This window comes from Eschrichtius robustus, chromosome 9, assembly GCF_028021215.1.
Source record: "Eschrichtius robustus isolate mEscRob2 chromosome 9, mEscRob2.pri, whole genome shotgun sequence".
NCBI classification, from domain to species: Eukaryota; Metazoa; Chordata; class Mammalia; order Artiodactyla; family Eschrichtiidae; genus Eschrichtius; species Eschrichtius robustus.
This window is the reverse complement of record NC_090832.1, coordinates 50,767,756-50,791,773: the sequence shown is the minus strand read 5'-3', so window position 1 is coordinate 50,791,773 and position 24,018 is coordinate 50,767,756. Positions and strand designations below refer to the sequence as shown.

The following is a 24,018-nucleotide window of genomic DNA, read 5'->3' as shown; positions in this document are numbered from 1 at the left end:
TCACTGACAATTTTGAGCTTCTTTTTATGAGCTTATTGGTCATTCACTTACCCATATGTTTTTAAGCATATGTTCAACTTTTGCCTTAGAATTCTACATATATTTTGAATATAAGTCCTTTGTTAGGCAGATAATATACTTAATACTGAATGTTGGGATGTTAGATTTATATATGCCTTTTAAGTTTAAATAATATTTCCATACTTCTAGATTCAATTTTGCTTTTCCTTCAATATGCTTATATTACTTTATTCCATGCCAACAAAAATACATCCACACCATCATTTTTAATGGATAAACAGTATTGTATTAGATGAATATATTACAACTTAATATTTAACTAAAATACCAATTATATTTAGATATACATGATTTTGTTATTATAAACTAGGTTATGAAGAACATAGTTATGTATATGTCTTTGATAGTTTCTTCAGGAAAAACCTATAGTTCAAAGGATATGTATAGATTTTAGGCTTTTATATGTATTTCCAATTGCTATCCCTAATGATTATACCCTAACCAGCAATGTATGAGAATGTACTTTCCCAATCCTAGCCACACATCAATATTGGTTGTTAATATGATTTTTCAACAGTGAAATTGACATGACATATATCTGGTTTTTTTTGCCTCTCCCTGATTATCAAGGTGATATCCTTTTTCTCATGTGTAATGGCTATTTGGATCAACTATTTTGTGAACTGCCTGTTTGCTATCATTTTCCGTTGGGGCTTTTACATATTGATTCGTAAAAACTCTTTACATTTTAAAATTATAAATCTTTTGTCTGACACATACTGTGATGGTTTTAAGACATGTCCACAAATGCTTTAATATTCCTTTCTTCAGAAGGTGAAGCCTAATTCCCCTCTTCTTTAGTGTAGGCAGGACTTAATGACTTACTTTAAATGAATATAGTATGGTGCATTTTTCATTTAAAAAGGGAAATGGCAAACCACAGAGTGGTAGAAAATATAATGTTTATAATAAAAAAAATCTGTATATAGACAACATAAGGAACTCCTACCAATAATATGCAAAAAAGTTAAAAATGGGCAAGAGGCTTGAACACAGTGAACAACACTTCAAAAAGCAAATATCTGAAAAACATATGAAAAAATGTTGAACCTCATTAGTCATCAGGGAAATGCAAATTAAAACCTCAGTGAGATATACCCACTAGGATGGCTAAAATTAGAAAGACTGACCATAACAAAAGCTGGCAGGAATGTGGAACTCTCATACACTGCTGGTAGGATAGTAAATTGGCAGAACTAGTCTTGAAAACAGTTTGGCATTTTCTACACAAGTTGACTATGTATGTATACCTTATGTCCCAGAAATTTTACTCCTAGATATACCTTCAAACTATATAAAGATATGCATGTATACACCAAGAAACATGTACAAGACTGTTTATAGCAATGTTATTCACAATTCCCCGAACTGGAATCAACCTAAGTTTTATTGACACTCAAATGGATAATAAATCATAATATAATTCAATCAATAGAATACAATAAAACAATAAAAATAAGCTATAGCTATACTTAATAACATGCATAAATATCACAATTATAATGTTAAGTGAAAGAAGCCAGGCACAAAAAACATAAACTGTTTTAAGTCCATAAAGTTAAAAAAATATGCAAAGCTAATCTAATCTCTGGTATTTGAATGTGTGCTTACATGGTAAAACCATAAAAGAAAAGTACAGAAGTGAGTATCATAAAGTTCAGGGCAGTGGTTACCTTTGTGGAAGGAGTAAGAGGATTGATATTAGAAAGAGGCATGAGGTGACTTCTGGGGTGCTGGGGTTCAATGTCTGACCTAGGTGGTGGTTATTTGGGGGTTTGTTTTGTGATATTTCAATGAGCTTCACTTTTCTGTATGTTTGTCATATTTTACAATAAAAAAGTTAAAAGCAAGTAGGAAATGTTACCCCTGTGTTTAAAAGAATTCAATAGCATTTGGAATAAATTCAAACTCCTTCCCAGGGCCTGCACTGTCTGACTACATCTTCAGCCATCTCCACCTTGTGCCGTTCCTCCTTTCACACTACATGCTCCAACCACACTGGCCTTCATATAATTCCTCTACATTCCAATCCCTCATCAAACCCTTTGGCTCTATCTTCAAATTATATCCCAAATCTGCCCACTTCTTACTACCGCTACTGCTATCACTCTGGTCTAAGCTAAAAGTAATTTCTCTTCACTTACCGAGGGTGGAGAATAAGATCATTGAGGGGAGGGGTCAAGGAACTGTCAGGTCAAGGTGTTGGGAGGGTCATCTTTGTAGATAGTGAAATCACCAAGAATTATGACAGGAATGAGTGTGTGGAGGAAGGGTCAGTGGGCCAGGAGGGGTGTAACCCAGGGAACAGGAGATGAGTGAAACCAAGAAAGGTAATGGGTGGCACAGTCTGTGTGACATAGCAGTCAAATCTGAGGACTTTCGGGAGTGGCTATGGTCTGGAAGCTGCACTAAAGCAGCAAGGAAGACGCCTTCCCCACTCCAAGCCCAGTGGAACAATTACCCAGTTGACAGTATAAAATTAAGAAAACTGAGCACAGGGAATTCCCTGGCGGTCCAGCAGTTAGGACTCCGTGCTTTCACTGCTGAGGGCCCAGGTTCAATCCCTGGTCAGGGAACTAAGATCCCACAAGCCACGCTGTGCGGCTAAAAAAAAATTTTTAATTAAAAAAAAAAAGAATAAAGAAACACCTATCAGGCTGCATCAGAAGAATGATTTATTAAAGCTGGAGTTTGGGGGGTTTAAAAAAAAAAAAGAAAACTGAGCACAAATCCTAAAAGTCCTAAAATCCCACAAAGTATAATCCAGTATAGATAGGTAGAAAGCTAGCTAGCTAGCTAGCTAAGTAGTTACCTTTCCCTTGTAATGTTTTGCAAGCAAATTGCTAAGTGTTGTTTTCCCTGAAGACTGAGGTCCAAATATGAACACTTTAAATGGTGGTGCTGGCATAGGTGGAAGAAGATAGGGACGTGGGTTCAATAAAAATGTTTTTAATGCTTCTTCTGATGAAAGACAGTATATTTTACCTAGAAAACTTAAAAAATGCCATTATCATAAACAACTGAAAAGAGGTATGGGCAAGTTTTTAAATTAAATTCTGAAAATCTTACTTACCTTACAGAAAAATCTGGCAATCCTTGAAAAATGTTACCTTCTTTTAAAGTCACCGGACATGTACGTCCCCATCTGCTTCTCTGCCATCTATATCTTGGTGCAATAAGTTTACAAGCTGCAAGAGTATGGAACAGCTCATCCTGTTAATAGCAAACAACATTAAAAATGTGGGCATAGGGGCTTCCCTGGTGGCGCAGTGGTTGAGAATCTGCCTGCCAATGCAGGGGACACGGGTTCGAGCCCTGGTCTGGGAAAATCCCACATGCCGCGGAGCAACTAGGCCCGTGAGCCACAACTGCTGAGCCTGTGCGTCTGGAGCTCGTGCTCCGCAACAAGAGAGGCTGTGACAGTGAGAGGCCCGCGCACCGCGATGAAGAGTGGCCCCCGCTCGCCGCAACTAGAGAAAGCCCACACACAGAAACGAAGACCCAACACAGCCAAAAATGAATAAATAAATAAATAAATAAATAACATGTGGGCATAAGTTTGGCTGAAATTCACATTATTATTTCATTTCTTATTTTATCCTGTTCTACTATTTAAGAAATAATTCAGAAAGGAAATTTTGTTTTTTTTCTCAATTGCAACCATTCTGCACTTGTCCAAAATTTAATAAGACAAATAGTTTTCATTTCTGTTTTAAGACCTTGTTTAAATTTTACTGAGCATTTTCCCTTGTAGGGTAGAATGAGCATAAGGTGGATAGAGCATTTTCTATTATCTGTTTCAGGAAACAGATTCTGAAAAATTCTTATTGAAAAGGTTTGAAAACATACCAGAATCTTAGTTAATTTACATAAGTTTTAAAATAGGAAGATGTTACATGCAGATTTGCATTGACTTAGCTCTTTCATTCTTCTTAAGTGTAAAGTCTCCCTCAGCAATCCTCCGTTCGTCACCTGCAGAGTAGCTAAGAACCACTTCTCTACCGACTGCAGACTGCTGAGAGGGTCACTGTCCTAGCGCTACCTTGGCGGGGACAAGAGAACTGGAGGGAAACGACATGGTAGGCAACTGCTAGGGGGACAGGTCCAGGCTGCCTCCCTCCCACCTTCAGACGTGGATCTCACATGTATTGCTGGTTCCAGAGCTGACTGTGGAGGACAGATGAGAATGGAAGCTCTGGTCTTGCCTGCACTGCTGCAGCATCTGAGAGCAAAGAGGCATGCCGGTTGCGGGGATGTTGCATGGATGTCCCCACCTGAAGGCTGGAAGAAGCTAGATGGGAAGGAAACTGTCAATGCTTAGGGGAGCTGAATGACACTGAGAACCTTGTCGGTGGGGCACATTTGGCTACCACCCTTCTCCATGAGTCCACAGACAATGAGCTAGGGGCTGAAACGTACCCAGTTAAGTCAGGAAGCAGGCACTTTTTCCTTATCATCCCTATTTCCTGTCCAAACGTGGAGAAAGTGTTTGAATAGCAGACCATGCTCCTCTCTCAACTTTGAGCCCCCAAGGCTACATATCTAGGGGGGACTGCAGGGCGATGAGAAGATGAGCTTTCAAACGAGTTTGATATCACAGCCGTAAAAATGATCAGGACTGTCTCTGGTTAAAGGCAGACTGAACACATGCATTTGTGTTCGCTTTTTTCCTATAACCTTGCAAAAATGACAGCAGAGGAATGAAAAAAGAAATGAACTCACGAGGACACAGAGACTGGGAGAAGAGACCAGAGGAGCTGACAGCTGAGAAGCCGCAGCTATATAGTTTTGTCAACTAGAAAGCAGAAGTATGTAGCAGCTGCAGCTACACACTTCTGTGTGTAGCTCCCTACGCCCTCAGAGCTCGTTGTGGTGAGCTCTGGAGACCCGGCTGGACAGATCCTGTCAATACATCTTTACCTTGTAGCCTAGCTCCTTGGTCTTCTCCTCCAAAAAGGCGTATCTCTCTGTTCCGTGCCTGCTGCGCTCCCGGTCGCCAACCACGTGTTTGTTCGTGATGAGAAATTTCCAGCTGCTTCTGATAGTGGTTATGCTTTTCGATTTTGGTGTCAAAGTGCTTAAGCTCTTCCCAAAAGGATTCCAGTTTCTTCTCTGTGAAGTTGGCTTACCTGGCCGGGTCCCACAGATCCATCACCTGGGGCTCGTCGAACTCTGCCTCGGCGCCACAGCCCCGGTGGCCGACTTTCCGCAGGTGGTCGAAGTCCTGGCTGATGTCCCGCAGCCTGTCCTTCAGCTCGGCGTGTCTGCTCTGCAGCACGTTCTCCTGGCCGTGAGTCACGTCGGCGGGACTGACGACGTTTTCCTTAATTTCTTCTGTCCTGCTCAGGGTCTCCAGAAGGACCTTATTCTCCTGGACCTTCTCCCTGTGATGCTGAAACTCCCGCCACGACTGGTCCAGTTCTTCACTGAAAACCTTCCCGGAGGTCTTCGCCTTGTGCCACAGCTTCTCCAGCCGGGGGTCCTCCAGGCTGTGGTCTTCGGCGCCGGGGCTGAGGACGTTGCTGCTCACGGCCGGCCTGGGCGTCGTTTCTCCTGTCTCGACCACACTTGGCCAGGATGACGCTGAGACTGCTAAGTTTTGCTTCTTTCTCTCCATCTTCATCTAAGCCTTCAACCTTCAATCTCTTCCTCTTGAATTCGTCCCTTTTGCGTATGTATCTTGAAGCTCAAGCTTGTATCTTGATCAGCATGGAGCTCGGACAATTTCACAGGAGAAAGATTAAGCCGCTGGGCCTCCTCCCCCAGCTGATTCAGCTTCTCCTGGCGGAACTACCCCCGACCTGGGCTCTAGCTCCGAGGGCTGCGCGGGCTCGTTCTTATCCCGCGAGAACTTGCCGCCGTGGCCCGCCGCCCGCCACGCCCGGGCGGCGGCGGCGGCGGCGGCGGCGGCGGCGGCGGCGGTATCCGCCGGACCTCGCGCAGCGCCGCTCGGACCCTCCGCGATGCCTTCTTCCTCGTCTGGAAGCCGAGACCCCGGCAACTGCGGGTCGGAAAAGCCCCCAGGTTTTCTGAATACTTTAAATTTTCCCTTCAGTTATGACCTAGAAGAAGTGACTCAGTACAGAGCTTCTGCGTGCATCAGGCCCACCTTTCCTCCTCTTCAGCACCAGTTCGTGTTACATATTACAGCTATGTTCACCCATTAAGATCTAGGGATTACACAGTACAGGATAACAAAATGACCTCTTTCCTTAAATTTATTACCATAATTTATTTGAATTATAATATCTATTTATGATTCTGGTATTAGTTTTTTTATTTCTATTTTTATAGGTGAATCTAAACTTCCCAGAATAGATCAAATCCTCCACTTAAAAGTCCTGGTAGCCCTTTTAGCACTTGGCAATTATAATTTGATCACCATCACATCCACAATACATCAGGGCCAGGAACACAGTAGTTATTTTAAAAATTGGTTGAATGATTGGGGGAATGAATGAGTATAGAGTTGAGGGCTTTTATGTCTTTGCTTTCTTTGGTGCTGCAAAATTTTTAAACTGAATTTGGGTTTCTTTATTTCTTATTATTCCTGTGGTTGATTGTTCTGATTTTATTGTCTTTCTTTGTTTCAAAACTTTTGTTGTGTTTAGTGTCTACAAGAATATTGTGCCAATATTACAGCTTCCCAAAAATCAAATCCATTTTTATAAAAGTATCCTGAGAGCCTTTTAAACCTTGAAAGGATACAAATTAAGGTCACAACATACAGTGAAAGGGTAGACTTTCAAACAGTTAAAAATAACTTACATTTTCCATTGTGTCATTAATTTCTTCCTCTGCACTCTGAAGTTTGGTTAAAACAGCTGCTCTTTTTAGGTTCAGATATTTAAGTCGATCCATAACTGTCTAAATTTAAAGAACAAGTCTTTTAATACATTGGCATTTGAACGTCTCAAATGTCCTGAAAAAGGCATGAGCTCATGAGAAGAATACTTCCTTGTTCTTCCTAGCTTCTGGTAGTTTGCCGGCAATGTTTGGTGTTGCTTGGCTTGTAGATGCATCACTCCAATCTCTGCCTCTGTTGTGACATAGCCATTTTCTCCCTGTGTTCATGCGTCTCTCCTCTTATAAGGATGCCAGCCATACTGGATTAGGACCCATCCTAATTCACTATGGCCTCACCTTAACTTGATTACATCTGAAAAGATCCTATTTCCAAATAAGGTCATACTTATAGGTATTGAAGGTTAGCTCCTCAACATATATTTTTGGGGACAGGATTCAACCCATGAGAGTCTACCCTTTGGTCCCCAAATATTCATGCCCTTCCCTTGTTAATTCCCTAGCTTATGTGAGAATCCTTATCTCATTGGTATTGAGCTTCTCCATGTAACTTGTTCTGGCCAATAGAATGTGGGCAGAAGTGCCAGGGTGCCATTGCCGGCCAGGGCCTTAATAAGCTTGGCAAATTTCAACCAGGCCTATTGGAACTTCTGCCCTTTACCTTGAGGAAAGTGTGTCCCAGGTTGTAAAAAGTAGTCAAATTCTGGATATATTTTGAAGAAGAGCCTGCTGTATATGCTGATGGGTTGGATGTGGGATATGAGAAAAAGAAAGGAGCAGCTGGAAGGATGGATGTGACATATACTGAGAGGGGAAAACTGTGGGAGGAGTGTATTTGGGGCAGGGTGGTGGTGATGGCGGATCAGGAGTTTTATCTTGCACATTTAATCTGAGATGACAATTATACATCCAATTGGATATATTGGATATATTTATTAGCAGTTGATTATACAAGTGAAATTCAGGGGAAAGGTCTGGGATAGTAATATGAATTTAAGAGTTGCCAGCATTTAGAAGGTTTTTAAAGCCATTGGGTTGGATGAAGTCTCCTAAGAAATGAGGGTAGACAGAGAAGAGTGCTCAAGGAATGAGTTCTGGGATCCTCCAACTCTAGAGGTTAGAGATGTAGAGTGTAGAGGTAGAATGAGCTATAGTAGTGTGGGGTCCCAGAAGACAAGGGAAGAAAGGAGCAGGAAGGAAGAAGTGATGAGCTGGGTCAAATATTGCTTCTAGGTGAATTAGATGAAGACCAAATAGTCACCACTGGCTTTGATCAGGAGATCACGGATGATCTTGGCAAGGGCATATTCTAAGTGAGGAGCTTCTCCCTAATTTGGTTGCACCACCAGCATTATTACTTATGTGGCCACCAACCATATCAAACTAAAAATCTGGGCATTGCTTCTGACTTTTCTCTCTCCCTGTCCTCCTACATTAAGTAGCTCCCACGACTGTCTTCTGTCCATTCCCACAGTCACTACCCTGGGTTAGACCACCATCTCTTATCTGATGTGCTGCAAAAGTCAGAACTAGTCTTCCTCCCACCAACCTGCTTCTCCTCAGTTTTTCCTTTGCATTGCAGTCTGAGGGATCTTTCTTAAATGGAAGTAGAAGCATTTTACTCTCTGGCTTAAAACCTATCACTGGCAGCCCACTCTCTCATGATGAGGTCTAAACTCTTCAGCATGGCTTATGAGGCCTTTCTTGATGCCACCCCTGCTTATTCCTAAAGTTCTGGCACTATTCCACTCCTCCTACTCCATCCCCCTAAAAACTCCTCCATCTTCCAGTCCTGCGTTCACTTCCTAGAACTCACTATGCTCTTTTTTGCCTCTGGGGCTTCACACAGACCCTTCCCTCAGCCTGGAACACTGTCCCACCTTCCTCCCCTCACCAGCCCTCACGGTCTAATTCTTACTCATCCTTAGAGTTTCAATGTAGAAATAATTACAGACACATGGCCTTCCTCACGAGATTAGGTCCTGTCCTTTTGCCATGAGCTCCTATAGTACCTTGTACCTCCCGGATGATAACACAAACTGCCCTTTAAATATTTATTTTCTCCCAACATAATGGATACTGTATGAGGGGAGGGACTCATCTGACCCCTTCCCATCTGTATCCCTAGAGCTTATCATAATGCTGCACACCTATTAGGTGTTTAAGAAATAGGTAATGTATTTTTGTATTATTTTGTATTGTATGTTTTTTGTTTTTATTTTTTTTTATGTACTGTATATTTTTGTATTTTGTAATTTTTACGATGCATATTATTTTGTATTATTTTTGTATTTTATACTTTTGTGTTTTCTGGTTATTTTAAAGCCATGAGTGTGTACAACTTTTAAATCAGAATGCAGATATTTAAAAAAAAAAAAAAAACAAGCTTATAGATACAGAAAGCAGATTGGTGGCTGCCAGAGGTGGGGGGTGGAGGATGCGAGGTGGACAAAATGGTTGAAGGAATTCAAAAGTATAAACTTTCAGTTATAAAATAAATAAGTCCTGGGGATGTAGTGTACAGCATGGTGATTATAGTTGATAGTACTATATTGCCTATTTGAAAGTTGCTAAGAGAATACATCTTAAAAGTTCTCATCATAAGAAAAAAAATTCTTTATGTATGGTGTCAGATGTTAGCTAGGCTTATTGTGGTGATCATTTCACAGTATATACAAATATCGAACCATTATGTTGTATACCTGAAACTAATATAATGTTGTATGTCAATTATACCTCAGTTTAAAAAAAAAGAATGAAGATACTTACATTTTGGGGAAAAAAAAAAAGTACCTTCTCTTCCTTACATTCTAAGTGGGAAGTTATCACATGAAATATATTTAAATGATGTATTTAGTATGGTTACCATAAACAGAAGAATTACTATTCTGTTTTAGCCAAAAATCATGCATTAGTCTTTCAAATTCACACATTTAAAAAAACCCCTTTCCCAAACATATTTTGCTTTTTTTCTGATCATAAACATCTTGAACAAAAATCTTTCTGTATATCTCCATGTATTTCCTTAGAATAAATTACTAGAAATTGGGCCTCTTTGGACAGATGATAGACATTTAAAAAAATCTTTTGGGTACATATATGCCCTATTATTTTCCAGGAAGATTGTGCCCTGTATGCTCCTACCGAAAGGGTATTAAGAGCATTTCGCAAACCCTCCCCACAATCCTGGATATTGGATAAATTTGTTAAATCTGCTAAGAAAATGCTGCTTTATTCTTTGTGCTGTTTGCATTTCTTTGACTAATAATATGATTATAGAAGTTTAAAAAAATATATTATTAGACATTTCTTTCTAAATTACCTGCTCATGCCCTTTGCCTGTTTTTCTATCGAGATATTTGCTTTTTTCCTATTGAATTATCAGAAGTTTTAAAATATTTACAAAAGATACTCAGCATTTGTTTATAATAAGTATGGAAACTATTTCCCCTCATTGTCATTTGTTTAATAGTGAAAATAATATTGTATTTTCAAATATGCATATATTCTTTTTAAAAAAAGCTTTATTGAGATATAATTCATATACCATATAATTCATCCATTTAAAGTGTACAATTAAATGGTTTTTAGAATATTCAGAATTGTGCAACCATCACCACAATTAATCCTAGAACATTTTCATCACCCCCAAAATATACCCTTTACCCATTAGTAGTCACTCCACATTTATCCTGGGATCTCCCACAGTGGTAGACCCACGCCCCCCACCCACTGCCACTAAGGAACCACTTATCCATTTTTTGTCTTTATAGATTTGCCTATTTTGGACATTTCATGTAAATGGAATCATATGATGTGTGATCTTTTGTAACTTTTCTTCTACTTAGCCTGTGTTCAAGATTCATCCATGTTGTAGCATGTGTCAATACTTCATTCCTTTTTATTGCTGAATAATATTCTGTCGTATGAGTATACCACATTTTATTTATCCATTCATCAGTTAATGGACATTTGGGTTGTTTCTACCTTTGGGCTATTGTGAATAGTGCTGCTATGAATATTCAGGCACAAATTTTCATTTGAACACCTATTTTCAATTCTTTTGGGTATATACCTAGGAGGTGAATTGATGAGTCATGTGGTAACTCCATGTTTAACCTTTTGAGGAACTGCCAAACTGTTTTCCAAAGTGGCCACACCATTTACAATCCTACCAACTATGTATGGGTGTTCCAATTTTTCTGCATCCTCACCAACACTTGTTATTTATTGTCTGTTTTGTTTTTTGTTTTTAATTTTAGCCATCTTAGTGGATTTGAAGTTGTATCTCATTATGGCTTTGGTTTGCATTTCCCTATGGCTCATGTTAAGCATTGTATCCTGTGTCTATTGGCTGTTATCTGCTTTTCCTTTTCTTTGAGGCACTTTTGGTCACACAGAGATTTTAAATTCAAATGCAGTTTTGATTTAAATATGGACAGATGAATAAATACCACATCAAAATTTTAAGTGTCAAGATGAATTTTTCAAAAATAAATGGTATTAAAAAAGTAAATCTATTTCCTATATTTATTAAAATAAGTATAATCCAGTCAATACTTTTTTGATTTTCCAAACTGTGGCATATTCTTACTGAGCATTGCACTTACCGTGAAGAGCTCCTCTGGGGGCTTATTTCCGTCTAGCTCAATGAGATACTGGGAATCGTGCTCAGCCATTACTTCCTGCAGATAGTTGAAAAGAAGCCTCATCATTCAAGATCATTGGCAAAAGATCAGAATCTTAATATACCATGAAGAAATATTTAAAGCTAAATTATTTGCTTTATACATGACATAAGAGATGTTATTTTCAGGAGAGCTTTTACAAAAGCCTAAACTAGTCTTCTTACCATGAATTTTACTCTCTTTCTGTTTTTTCCATTTTTTTCTACAGTGAAGTCTTAGAGTCTTTCCCAATAGAAGTGTTTTGGGGCGTCTATCTCTCTGTATATATTCATAGAATAATTTCTACCAAACTGCTAGCTGAAGAATGGGGTTGGTTCATTTCACTTTTTATTCCCCTGGCTGTGGGTGATGTTCAGTATCCAGATATCCATCTCTGTAAACTGCCAAACCATAACCTCTGTGCAATTTTCCGTTAGACTCTTTCTTCTGCTTAACATTCATGGAGAATCTTTAGCCCTTATCTGCCATATGGTTTGTAAATGTTTTACCTTGCTATGATTTATCTTTTGACTTTGTTTATGGTATCTTTTACAATATAAAACATTTTTATGATGAAATCTGTTCTCATTGTTTCTGGATTTCCTTCCTTGCTTAAATTAGATTTTCTCTATCTCAAGGATATATTAATATTCTTGTAAATTTTCTTCCACTATTTTTTTACTATTAAAATCTAAAATCCAAGGGATTTTATTTTTTTACATTAGCAATGTTGAACTCTATCTGAGTCTTGTGTTCCCAGAAAGTAGGGATGGTGGGGAGATAAGACCCACCTCTACCTTTCCTCAAAGACTCGGTTAAGATCCATCTCCATCTTTTTTCATGATTCCCATAGGACCTGAGGATGGCTCCCTTGTTTACCTGCCTCCATAAAACCCCAGCCCCCTTACTTTTCTTTGAGAAAGTTCTCCTTAGTGAACATTCTCCCTGTTGCAATAGTCTGAACAAAATCATCTCCTTAAATGTCCAGTACATTTTGTCTTTCGTAATACTGCGCAAGGTTAGGTTCTAAGTATTTCTTTTCTTCTAGACAGAAGGCCCATTATGCCTGCATTATTTATTTAACCATAAATAACCATGTTCTGAACAAGGAAGTACATTATGCTTTTCTGCATTTCAGATACTTTCCTTAAGCTAGATTCTTAAGAGTGGACTTACTAAGTCTAAGGGTAGGAACAATCCTAAGGCTAAAGATCCTATACCAGGTCCGACCGGGAGTCAAGCTGGGATTCGAAGACAGGCAAGAATGAGGACTTAGCCTTGGGTTACTCCTGAAGTAGGATATAAGCCAGAAAATGATGCAAGTTACTTTGCTCCCACTTGCTTTCCTCATGTCTTTTGAAGGAACACTGAATTTTGGTGGTATTGGCCTTCCAAGTGATTTGACATCTCAGCCAGGTCAGAGGAGACTGGAATTGCAGGCTCCTACCTTTGAAGGCTCTCCCACCTCCCTCCACACACACCAGCACCTTGGAATTACCTTACAAGGCAAGCTGTATACTATTCAGCAAGCATCACCTAGGCCTAATGTCTAGGTTCTTGGCTTTGAAATTCTTGCTCTGCTGGCACCAGGGCACTCAATTCTTATCTATGCTTTGCTGCAGGGCTTAGAATTTTTCCACTTCTGGGCTTTTTTCAGACAAGCTGTCTAAAAACCACCATACTAATTTATATTCCTTTCAGCAGGGTATGACAGTGTTTGCTTTACCATATATACTTGCTAGAATTAGTAATTCTTATTCCTTGTTCATCTTTTAAAATTTGATCATGGATATATCTCTTAATTTAGATTAGCATTTCTTTATTATCAGTAAAGCTGAACATTTTTCTACAGGCTTGTTACCCTTTTGTCTTTCATTTTTGTGAACTGTCTGCTCATATTCCTTGCCCATTTATCATCAGGAGGGTGAGACCTTACAGGTTTTAGAAAAATCATTTCTATGACCTTTTTTTTTCACACTTTAAAAATTGAATAGTTGATTTACAATGTGTTAATTTCTGCTGTACAGCAAAGTGATTCAGTTATACATATGTATACATTCTTTTTTTAATATTCTTTTCCATTGTGGTTTATCACAGGATATTGGATATAGTTCCCTGTGCTATACAGTAGGACCTTGTTATTTATCCATTCTATATACACTGGTTTGCATCTGCTAACCCCAAACTCCCACTCCATCCCTCCCCCACCCACCCTCCCCTTTGTTAACACTGTCTGTTCTCTATGTCTGTGAGTCTATGACCTTTTAATATATCAAAGCTTTAAATCTTTTATCATAGTTGATGTGGATATTTTTCTAGTTTGTTGTCTTTTAATTTGAGTGAGGTGTTTCTTAAAAAATTATTTCCAGAAGCTTTACATGTAATGAAACTGAAGCTGTCATTCTATTTCCTTTGTGATCTCATCACTTGTTCAGCTGACCATCTGTTAAGCATTTACCACTTGCCAGAATTTGGGCACTGCACTGGGCATTGGTGATGCTAGGATGTGAGACCTGGTCCCTATCCAACCCCCTGCCCATGAATATAGTTTTCTAATCTTCTGAATCTGATATTAATTATGCTCTATTTGATACCCAATGCCAGCCACTTAAGGAATATGTAGAATATTTTTGTTGAAGGAGAAAGAATATTATAGATAGACATGTAAATTACACTTACGAAGCTATGTTTAAAGGCCAGGGATGGAAGAAGAAGAAGGGAGGAATCAAAGTCATACATAAGAAAACAAAAGTACTGAATCATTATGCTGTACACCTGAAACTAACACAATATTGTAAATCAACTATATTTCAATAAAAAAAGAAACCAATTTGATTCTCATTTTTTGGCAGGGGGGTGGGCAGTGGGAATGAAAATGATCCACTCATTTGTCTCTAAAAATATATAAACATTATAAAACAGCATGAAACAAATTATTTTAGTTTCTCTATCAGATGGGAAGAGGTAATTTGAGGACTGTTTTTTATTTTTCTTTGTATTTCCATTGCTTAGCATGGTATCTGGCCAAATACCAGATAATAAATGTTTGTTGAATAAATCTCCCACACAAATTGGGCAGAGTCTACCCTGGATTTTTAACCATAAAAATATGCTTTTCAATAATCATAATTTCAGTAATCATACTTTTAAATGCTAATTATTTTAATTAAAATTTTCCTATTATAATATATAATGGCCTTATCATGTTTACAAATAATCATCTTTGAATGGGATAAACAGAGAAACCAGTCTGGGATAGCTCTTCTTTAGACTGCAATTTAACTAAATTAACAATTCCTTTTAAAATAAAAGATACACCTTAAGTGTACATTTGTTTTGATAAACCCATAAATGCTTTCACAAAACAATCTCTTGACATGGACTTTCCAACCTCCAACCATAAATAAATTCCCCTAATGACTTTTGAAAAATGCAATTTTCAGCAACATTCCTGCTTCGTAAGAGTAAAATAATATTGTTCTGTGAAACAGCTTTTGGAATGCAACCTTATTCTGGTAGCATTTTACCAAGCTCAAGAGGAGGAGAATCAGGCAGATAATACATGCAGTGAAGAAATGTGAAAGTTATTTCAGGGATAAAACACAAATATCAACATTCCCATTTTCAGCAATACATCTTGTTCTTACTTCTAAAGAGTGAAGAATTATTTCCTTATAAAGTTTAACAGTGTGTTCAATATTTTCCAAATAATCCTCAGGCCTCTGAACTAGATGTTGAAGAATTTCAGCCACCACCTGCATTTCAGCAATAAATGCCTAAATGGAAAAGATGTTAAATGTCTTTATGTTAATCGTTACTTTATTTACAAGTCATATCCCTCCCTCCTTATACCTAGATGCCCTTTTGGGATGAGAAGAAGGGAGAAGGGGAGATTAGCAACAGGGTTTTTACTTTAGAGAGAGAGAACACCCCTGAAGTTCCTTTATCAGATGGAATAAAGCTTTAAATTGACTTGGATACTTACTAATTTCTTTTTGCTCCCCAATAAGTAGGGAAGAGTAAAGGAATAACATCAGATTTTTAGAGACAAAGAAATTAGATTTTCTATGAATACCTGAGCTTGTAGCTCATTCATTCATTGATTCATTCATTTAGTAAAGCTTAAGTGCCTACTGTGTGCCAGACACTGTTCTAGGAGCTTGAGAGATGACAGAGAACAAAACTGGGGAACAGAACAGAACTGAGCCCTGGGGCTCAGAGAGCACACGTCCCAATTGAGGAAGACAAGAGTATAAACAAGTAGACAAATAAATACATCACAGGTTAGGCTGTGGTGGTAAGAGCTAAGAAGGTGATGCAGGGGAGAGGGGATAGAGAGTGATGGGAGAAGGTGGTCATGAAAGGGTTCTCTGAAGAAGTGACATTTGAGTAGAGCCACACAGATTTCTGGAGAAAGAATATTTCAAGGCAGAGGAAATAGTATGTGTAAAAGTTCTCAGCCCAAGGCCTGGTAGGCATTCAATATCATATTTATTATCTTATTATCATATTTATTATCTTAATTACAACGGTATGCTTTATTCATGCTAAAATGACACACTTTTATTCCTATTTGCTGTGAGGTTTACCTTTTTTTAAAAATCTGGTATAGATGCTGACTATTATCTAATGCCTTATTTGCACAGGGAAGATCATTTTATATTTTTAAATGGGCTGTCTTAAATTAACAGGTTTTTAAAATTGAGATGTAATTGACATATAACATTACATTAGTTTCAGGTGTACAATATAATGATTCAATACAGTTGATCTTTGGGCAACGTGAATTTAAACTGCATGGGTCCACTTATAGGAGGATATTTTTCAATAGTAGATACCATACTACTACATGATCTGCAGCTGTTAGGATGTAGAACCACGGATACAGAGGTCTGATTGTAAAGTTAACTTGGATTTTTAACTGCATGGAAGGTCAGTGCCCCAACCCTGGAGTTGTTCCAGGGTCAACTGTATTTGTACATATTGTGAGATGATCACAATAAGTCTAGTTAACCTCCATCATCATACATAGTCACAATTTTTTTCTTGTGATGAGAACTTTTAAGATCTACTCTTAAGTGAAAGAACGAATGTCAAAAATTCATTTAACCTATTAGTGAGGGAACCAGCAGGATGACAAAGCTGAAGTATCTATAATAACTGAAATCAGAGTGCTAAGTTTGATATCCTGCTTAATATCCTACAGGGCAATAAAACTGTAGCCTTTGGGGCTTATCTTTTCCACTAGACAAATGATTTGCGATGTAGCCATCTACAAATTAACATCTGACTTCACAGAGTCTAGGCCCTAATAGAAATAGTATTTATTCATAATAATTTAAAAATTATAGAAATTATTTTAAATTATTAAACATTATAAATAAATAAATTTATAATAGAAATCACAGGTATATTTCAGTAGGGCAAGGACTGGCAAACTATGACCTGTCCCACCCCAGTGGGCTAAATCCAGCCCATCACCTATTAACAGATTTCTTTATATCAATTTTCCTCATTAAGTCATGGTAGAAGATTCTTTTGAGGCCCTATTGCATTATGCTTACTAGTACTGAATTTAGGATTGTTGTATCAACATTATATGTGAAATTGTGCTATAGCTGTCTTTTCATGTGCTCTCTTTGTCAGAGTTTGAAATCGGGGTTATGCTAACTTCATAAATTGGATTCTGACTGGGCTACCTTCTTCCCCATATTACACTTGTCTTACATTGTTCTAACTCCTCACTCTAGCTTACATAGTGCTTGACACATAGTAGGTGACCAGTGACTCTCTGTTGCTATGAAATGAAGCAGATTAGCTGTCAGGATATGGAGGGACTTCCATACTGACAAGAAGGATGACCTTAAACTTGATGACCTCTACATTATGATCTAATGGTTCTTGAAAACATGAAATATTTTTGCTACTTCCTCCAGACTAAATGAAAACTTAAAGAAAGTGTAATTTTCTCTAATAGCTGCTATTTTTTATTATTTATACTATCATTTAATTTAATTATAGCAGTTTAAAAGTGTAGTATCTGGTATGGGGATATTACCTCTTCTTCTTCTTGCTCTTCTTCCTCTTCCCTTTCCTCTTCTCCTTTTCCTTCCTTTTGGGCTTCTTTCTTCTTTTTCCTATGACTCTCAATGACTTCAGGATCCCACTGATCTCTTGTGAATATGTATCCTGTACTACTGTGCTGCCTTTGCCCCGAAATTCTTTGGCATAAATCATAGTCAGGACACTAAGGAACAACATTAGTAATTACATAAAACATTGTGAATATGACTTTACTTCCTATTCACATATTATACAGTATATAAACTCCCAAATTCCTCAAAACCCTGAGCAAATTCAATACTGTAAATGGCATTTTGAATCAGATTTTATCATATACCAAGAGAGGCACAAGATACAACTTTTATGCTATGACAACACTTTTCTTTACCCAAAAGTAATACATGTGAGAAAGTATCAGAACCTTTAAGATTAAAAAAAAAAAAAAAGAGGGTTAGAATAACAGTAGAAAGAGACAGAGAAATAGAATAGAAAATCAATTTAGTCAGCAAAGGTACACAGGAGGATTCTGTCAGATTAGTTTGAAAAGGCTGAGAATGGATGAAAATGGGGGAATAGCCACAATCTTCTGAAAAAAAATATATCTTGTATTTATAGTATTTACTATCATTTACAGCTTTATGGATGAAGTATTTCATAAAACAGCATCAATGAATGGGACCTGAAAGGTCATCTAGTTTAGTCTAACCTTTTCATTTTGTAAATGAGAAAACTGAATCTGGATAGTAAAAAAGGCCAAAACCAAAGTCTATGAGTAATTTTCTCATTTCAAGTGCTTCCACGTGTGTAATATTTTACTCAATTCTTAAACTAACCCTGTAAGAGAAGTAATACAATATTATGATTAAAGCCATTTTGCAGATCAGAGAAGGACTGCTCTGGCAGGGTAAGGTCACAATGTCATGAGGGGAAACTACAACTTGGGACCAGGTCTTCTGATCTGTAGCCCACCCTCTGTGACACATTATTAATGATAAACTAAGGTTTTGAGCTATAAATCCTGCTCTGAATATTTTTCACGATAAACTCTGGATGACATTCTATAGTAGTGGTTCTCAAACATTAGAGTGTAACTGTATACAGAGGACCGTAAAAAAAAGATTTCTGCTTCCCCTGTGATTTATTGTCTGGAGTGAGGCTCAGACATTTTAACAAACATCGTCAGTGATTCTGATGCCAACAGTTCATGCATCACACTTTTGAGAAACAAAGGAAGCAAGAAACTTTAGAACTTTTCGTGCTCATTTTCTGATTTTTTCAGACTACTTCTATATGGAGGTGGGATGGGTATTTACTGAGACAAGACTTTTATTTAGGGTTTCTAATTTTTTCACAAAAAAAGATCTCAACCCATTCTGGTAATTAAAACGACCACATGTATATTTGCCCTCATTTGGCAACCCAGAATACCCACATTGTGGGTCCCTGACAAAGACTATTGTCTCCTGTTTTCACTTATAGGAAGTGATTTATTAATCTTAGGGTGAATCTGAAGGTATGCCTGGGAGCAGTGATCCTCAAACTTCAGCAGCAACCGCGTAAACTGGAGGGCTTTTCAACACAGACAGCTGGATGCTACCCCAACAGTTTCTGTAGTTCTGGGGTGCTCCCTGCGAATCTGCATTTCCAACAAGCTTCTTGAGTGCTGCTAATGCCGTTGGCTCTCGGACCAAATTCTGAGAACCACTGCTGTAGTAGATCACAGGCCCTTAACGTTTTTTTTTTTTTTTTTTTTTTTTTTTTTCAGTATACAGACCTCTTTAGAATATGATGAAAGCCATAGGCTTTTGCTTCAGAAAAATGTCCATACACATAAAATTTGCATATAGTTTCAGAACGTTCATGGATGCTTAAGGATTCATGGATCCCAGGCTAAAAACTTCTGATCTAGAAATCCCAGACTCTATCCCCAAATAAGGCCAAACCATCAGAGAAGTGTGTGCTATACTGAAGTTCTATCTCACATGAGGCCCTCTGATTATGCCCCAGCTACCTGTGGAAACTGCCATGGACACCCACCATCACACAATATCAATGGGGTTAAGGACTTCATTCTCTACATTAACAATCCTTATGCTGAGACCCATGTAAGATATAGCTCTCATTTTGTTTTTCCTGAGGAATGGCTTGTCTTTTCATGGGCAATGTGAATTTTATATAACTGGTCACATTTCCCCTTCTGCTTTGGTTCATCAAACTTAGAACCAAATTTATGACCCAAATTTAGTGAGCATTTGGAGCCTTATGGCCTGTATATCTCTGAGTTCTTATTCCACCCAGTCTTAATTTCCTATATATGTGTTCCATGGCCTAGACTTTATATTTGGTTTCAGTTAATTGTTTGAGATTTTTTTTTCTTCTCTCCATTATACATATGTTCACATGGGTGACATTCTGAAGGTCACACAGGGATTTTGATTGGCCTCTGACCATGACATTGGGCTGGGGCTGCAGATGACACCACACCCATCACTGAATGCCACCTGTCTCTCACAGCTAGCCCAAACACACCACTGAGTCCCTGCACCTGAGCTGAGGGCCATCTAATTTAGTTTGAGTTGTCAAACCCTTTGGGGAATCAGGCAGGGTATTGTTATAAACGGTTATCATTCACGTTCATATAAACAAGTGGTCCTCACTTCACTGCATTCTTACCACAACCCTATGAAGCAGCTATCTTTGTATCATCTTTGTGAAGAGGAAATTGAGCCTCCTAAATGTGATTTACCATGTTCTACAGTTGGTAAAGGAGAGAAATGGGAACAGGACCAACCCATCAGTGTTCTTTAACATTCGTACATCCAAATCATTTGTTCATTCTCTCATTTTATTTAACAGGCAAACGTATTAGGTACCACTTATTGTGCTAGTTGAGGTTTACAGGAGTGAGACATGGTTCCCACCTCCAAGTAAGGCAGAGTCTAGAAGAAAATGGACAATTACAATACAGTGAGGTAAGATGATAGAAAAGAGCAACATGAACGGTCATCAGAGAAGTATGTAACTTTCCTGGGATGAAGCAGCTGTGGGGGAGAGAGAGAGGGAGAGAGAATGAGAGTTAGTTAATGTTTGTGTTGGTGCGGAGGGGTTGGTTTTTGGGGAAAGTTCTACAGAGATGATGCCTGAACTGGCGTTCAAAGGATAACTGTGATGAAGCCTGGTGAAGAGGCAAGGAGGTGTTTCCCGTGGATGGAGCTACAGGTGCAAAAGCACGGAGGTATGAGAAAGTATAATTCAGACCCTATAACTGACGCATAAATTATTATTTTCCTAACTCCTTAAAACAATTAAGAACATTCCTTGAATTTTACTATCAAAAAGAATGGTTATATATACCATACTAGAAACACAACTAATATTCTTACCTTAATATTGATTATAATATCAGGTTTCAAATTTAAATTTCTAATTAATTCTATTTGCTGAAAAATAGTCATGGCATCCTGTGAAAGTGATGGTATTTCAGTGATAACATAGCCTGTAGAGTAAAACATAATTTTAAAAGTTTTATAATATTATCAATGTCTGAGAGCATGGATTTATTATTATTACTTTATAAAAATATCATTTAGTTATTGATGAATACTAATGCTGGTCTTAAAATCATCTGCCAACATTTAAAAATTAATAGTTAATGTCACTGCCACATGAAGTATAACTCTGAATAATGTTTTTCTGACAATAAATAAAACCATTGGGCTAGGAGAAGACATCTTTAAAAATTCCAAATCAATTTATTTTAGGCACATGAGGTGCCTAGAGAAGGAAATTCCATGCCAATAATTCTTTACCTCATGTTAGGAAAGCTCATATGATGAATGGTAAAGGTATATTATAGTGGGTTGCATGGCATATTATTTTTATTTTTTGAATTAATATTTCATAATACAATAGAATATATATGTATATGTTTATATTAGTTATAGAGAGTAATAAAATACCCATGTAACCCTCATACATTTTAAGAAACAACATTATCTATGATTTTGGCTTAGTACATTTATTGTCTTGCATCCCTACCCAGAAACCTGTATCTTCTCATTGAAATTCACCCTGGATACCATCATCATATTAGTTTCCTTAATATATTTCTTTAATTATGTCACTCTCTTGCTTGAGAAACCTTTCTCTTGTTAATAAATTCTTAACTCTGTCACTGGGAATTAAAGGCCTTCAAACAATTTTTCTGCTGTTTTATAGAATATTTTTTTCTTGGAGGAACAACTGACAGACAAATTATGGTTATTAAGCTTTGATTTTTGGCAGACATTTTATAAAAACTGAATGGAGTGAGGCTGTCAAGACTGACCAGTGTCTCCTCTGGGACATGATGGCTGGCATTAACCCCTTGGTCTGACACATTGCAATAGTGGGTGCTGTGGTGAAGGGACTGCATGACTTAGCCCTAGATTGAATTCAACCTTGGATAATTCCAGAGACCAGTCAGTCCCTAGAGTTCATGCCCTCCCCTTCTAAGAAACAAGGGATTACACAAGACCTTCCTCCCATTCCCTCTGCTGCCAGCACTGCCCATATTTGTCTATTGTAAGTGGATGACAGAAAGATGCTTGGCACTCTGTTTGCTGTGCTCTCCAGCACCCTGCCCATTACTACAACCACTGCCACTGTCCTGAGAGCTTATCAGGCATTCCAAGTGCGACTGTTTGCAGGCATGCCAAACCTTGGGTGCACATGTATATTTGAATGAGTTTCATACTTGATCTCTTCCCTGGTGGAGGCAGCAGAAGAGTGGGTTGTTTCCATGGGGTCTGGCTTCTCCTGACAGGCCATTATTTGGGTTGCCTTAATGTTCTGAGCAATGGATTTGGGGGCTCTACCCATTGAGAGGTGGCCAGTGTCATCATATCCAGACCCTGGGAATCTGTCTATGGAAGAGTTGTGGCAGAGACAGTTACGTCGCTTTTTTATCTCACCTTTGAAGATTTACAGTGGAATAACTTAGTTCTCTGGATCCAATTCTGGGAAGATCTCAGGGGGATACTTCTTAGAGCTGCTGAGCCCACTGTCAACCTCTCTAATCCCAGAGACATGTTGTGAAGATGGAAGCATAGGTGAGGATTCCACCCTCCGTCCCACTTCTCCTTGACACCATTACCAAGCCCTTGCGCTCCATGCTGAAAACAGAGGAATGGTAGACCCCACGCCACTCCTTGCTGGAAGGTTCTGCGTATACTATCATAGGCAGAATAGGCACTTGGCAGGCTAATGCCCAGCCTGCATCACCCCCACCAAGGGAAAACTCAAAGACTGTTCACACCACAGCCCAGGGGAAACCAACAGGCCCATACCGTCACTTTGCCCCTGCTTCCTGGCACAGTGAGAAGAAGCAGGTATTCCCTATAGCCACAAAACTGAAGATGGTATGCTACTGCTTTTAGATCGAAGTGTTGAGAGATTCATGGACATTGGGTAGCTTAGCGTCCAGCCTGCCCTAATAGTCATCTCACCTCAGCCCAGCCTGGCATGAGTGGCCGTATTGGTGACCAGTGACTTACAGTACCATCCACAATGTGCTATGCCTGAGGCAGGGACTGCCCAGACCAGGGCTGTCCATCAGTCACTGAGGAAGATGATTTTTTCTGGAATCTAGAAGGAGGATGCAGAGAAGGGCTTCTCAGGGTACCCAGGAATTGACTCTGCCTTTTTCTCTTGGGTGAGGATGCAGCTCGTGGAAGCTGATTTTGGCTCAAGGCCAACACAGCATGACAGGTTGTGAATGAAAGGATTATAACTATAGATTATGTAAATTTTTTCTAAATAGTGACAGAACCTCCAAGTATAAAAGGGCTCTGGTACAGAAAAAAATTAAGATTGATCTGGCAATACTTTACTGACAGCACATTATCTGTGTTTAGGGATCTTGGAGTCATCAATTACCCAGCCTTACCCAGCCCCTGACCCAAGTTAATATCTCTATTTTGAAAGCCCTTCACTTCCAATATTGCTTCCACCATCTACCAGGCTGCTGGGTAAGACCAAACATCAGAAAGAATCCTTGCTTAGCAGAGAGTTTCAAACTGTGTTAAGCAAAGTGCTAGGTTCCAAATAAATTCCTTTGGGGCTGCTGTAGGACAGGTGAGGGGAGTCTGGGCAGAAGGGGCTCAAAGTCCTGCCTTCACTGTAGCCTTTAAATGAGCCCAGTTGTGCATGACTAGACCGTGGCCATGCACTTGCATGCTGATAGTGTGGCCCTCAGACTCAAGAACTCATTTATAGGGACTTCCCTGGTGGCGCAGTGGTTAAGAATCCGCCTGCCAACGCAGGGGGCACGGGTTTGAGCCCTGATCCGGGAAGATCCCACATGCCACGGAGCAACTAAGTCCGTGAGCCACAACTACTGAAGCCCGCGTGCCGAGAGCCCGTG

At 38.8% G+C, this 24,018-nt stretch overlaps 1 protein-coding gene and 1 pseudogene across 1 annotated transcript in view; both read right to left on the bottom strand.

The window, feature by feature from the left end:
* Window positions 1-24,018, bottom strand: part of AK9 (adenylate kinase 9) — a 117,369-nt gene that overhangs the window by 81,068 nt on the left and 12,283 nt on the right. The window contains exons 7-13 of the mRNA XM_068550841.1: window positions 20,999-21,111; window positions 17,611-17,799; window positions 15,200-15,328; window positions 11,492-11,570; window positions 6,850-6,944; window positions 3,155-3,294; window positions 2,894-3,074 (exon numbers count right to left, since the gene is read on the bottom strand). Of these exons, the coding sequence (XP_068406942.1) occupies window positions 2,894-3,074; window positions 3,155-3,294; window positions 6,850-6,944; window positions 11,492-11,570; window positions 15,200-15,328; window positions 17,611-17,799; window positions 20,999-21,111 (926 nt within the window). The remainder of the gene's footprint in view (window positions 1-2,893; window positions 3,075-3,154; window positions 3,295-6,849; window positions 6,945-11,491; window positions 11,571-15,199; window positions 15,329-17,610; window positions 17,800-20,998; window positions 21,112-24,018) is intronic.
* Window positions 3,776-6,181, bottom strand: LOC137769696 (alpha-2-macroglobulin receptor-associated protein pseudogene; annotated as a pseudogene).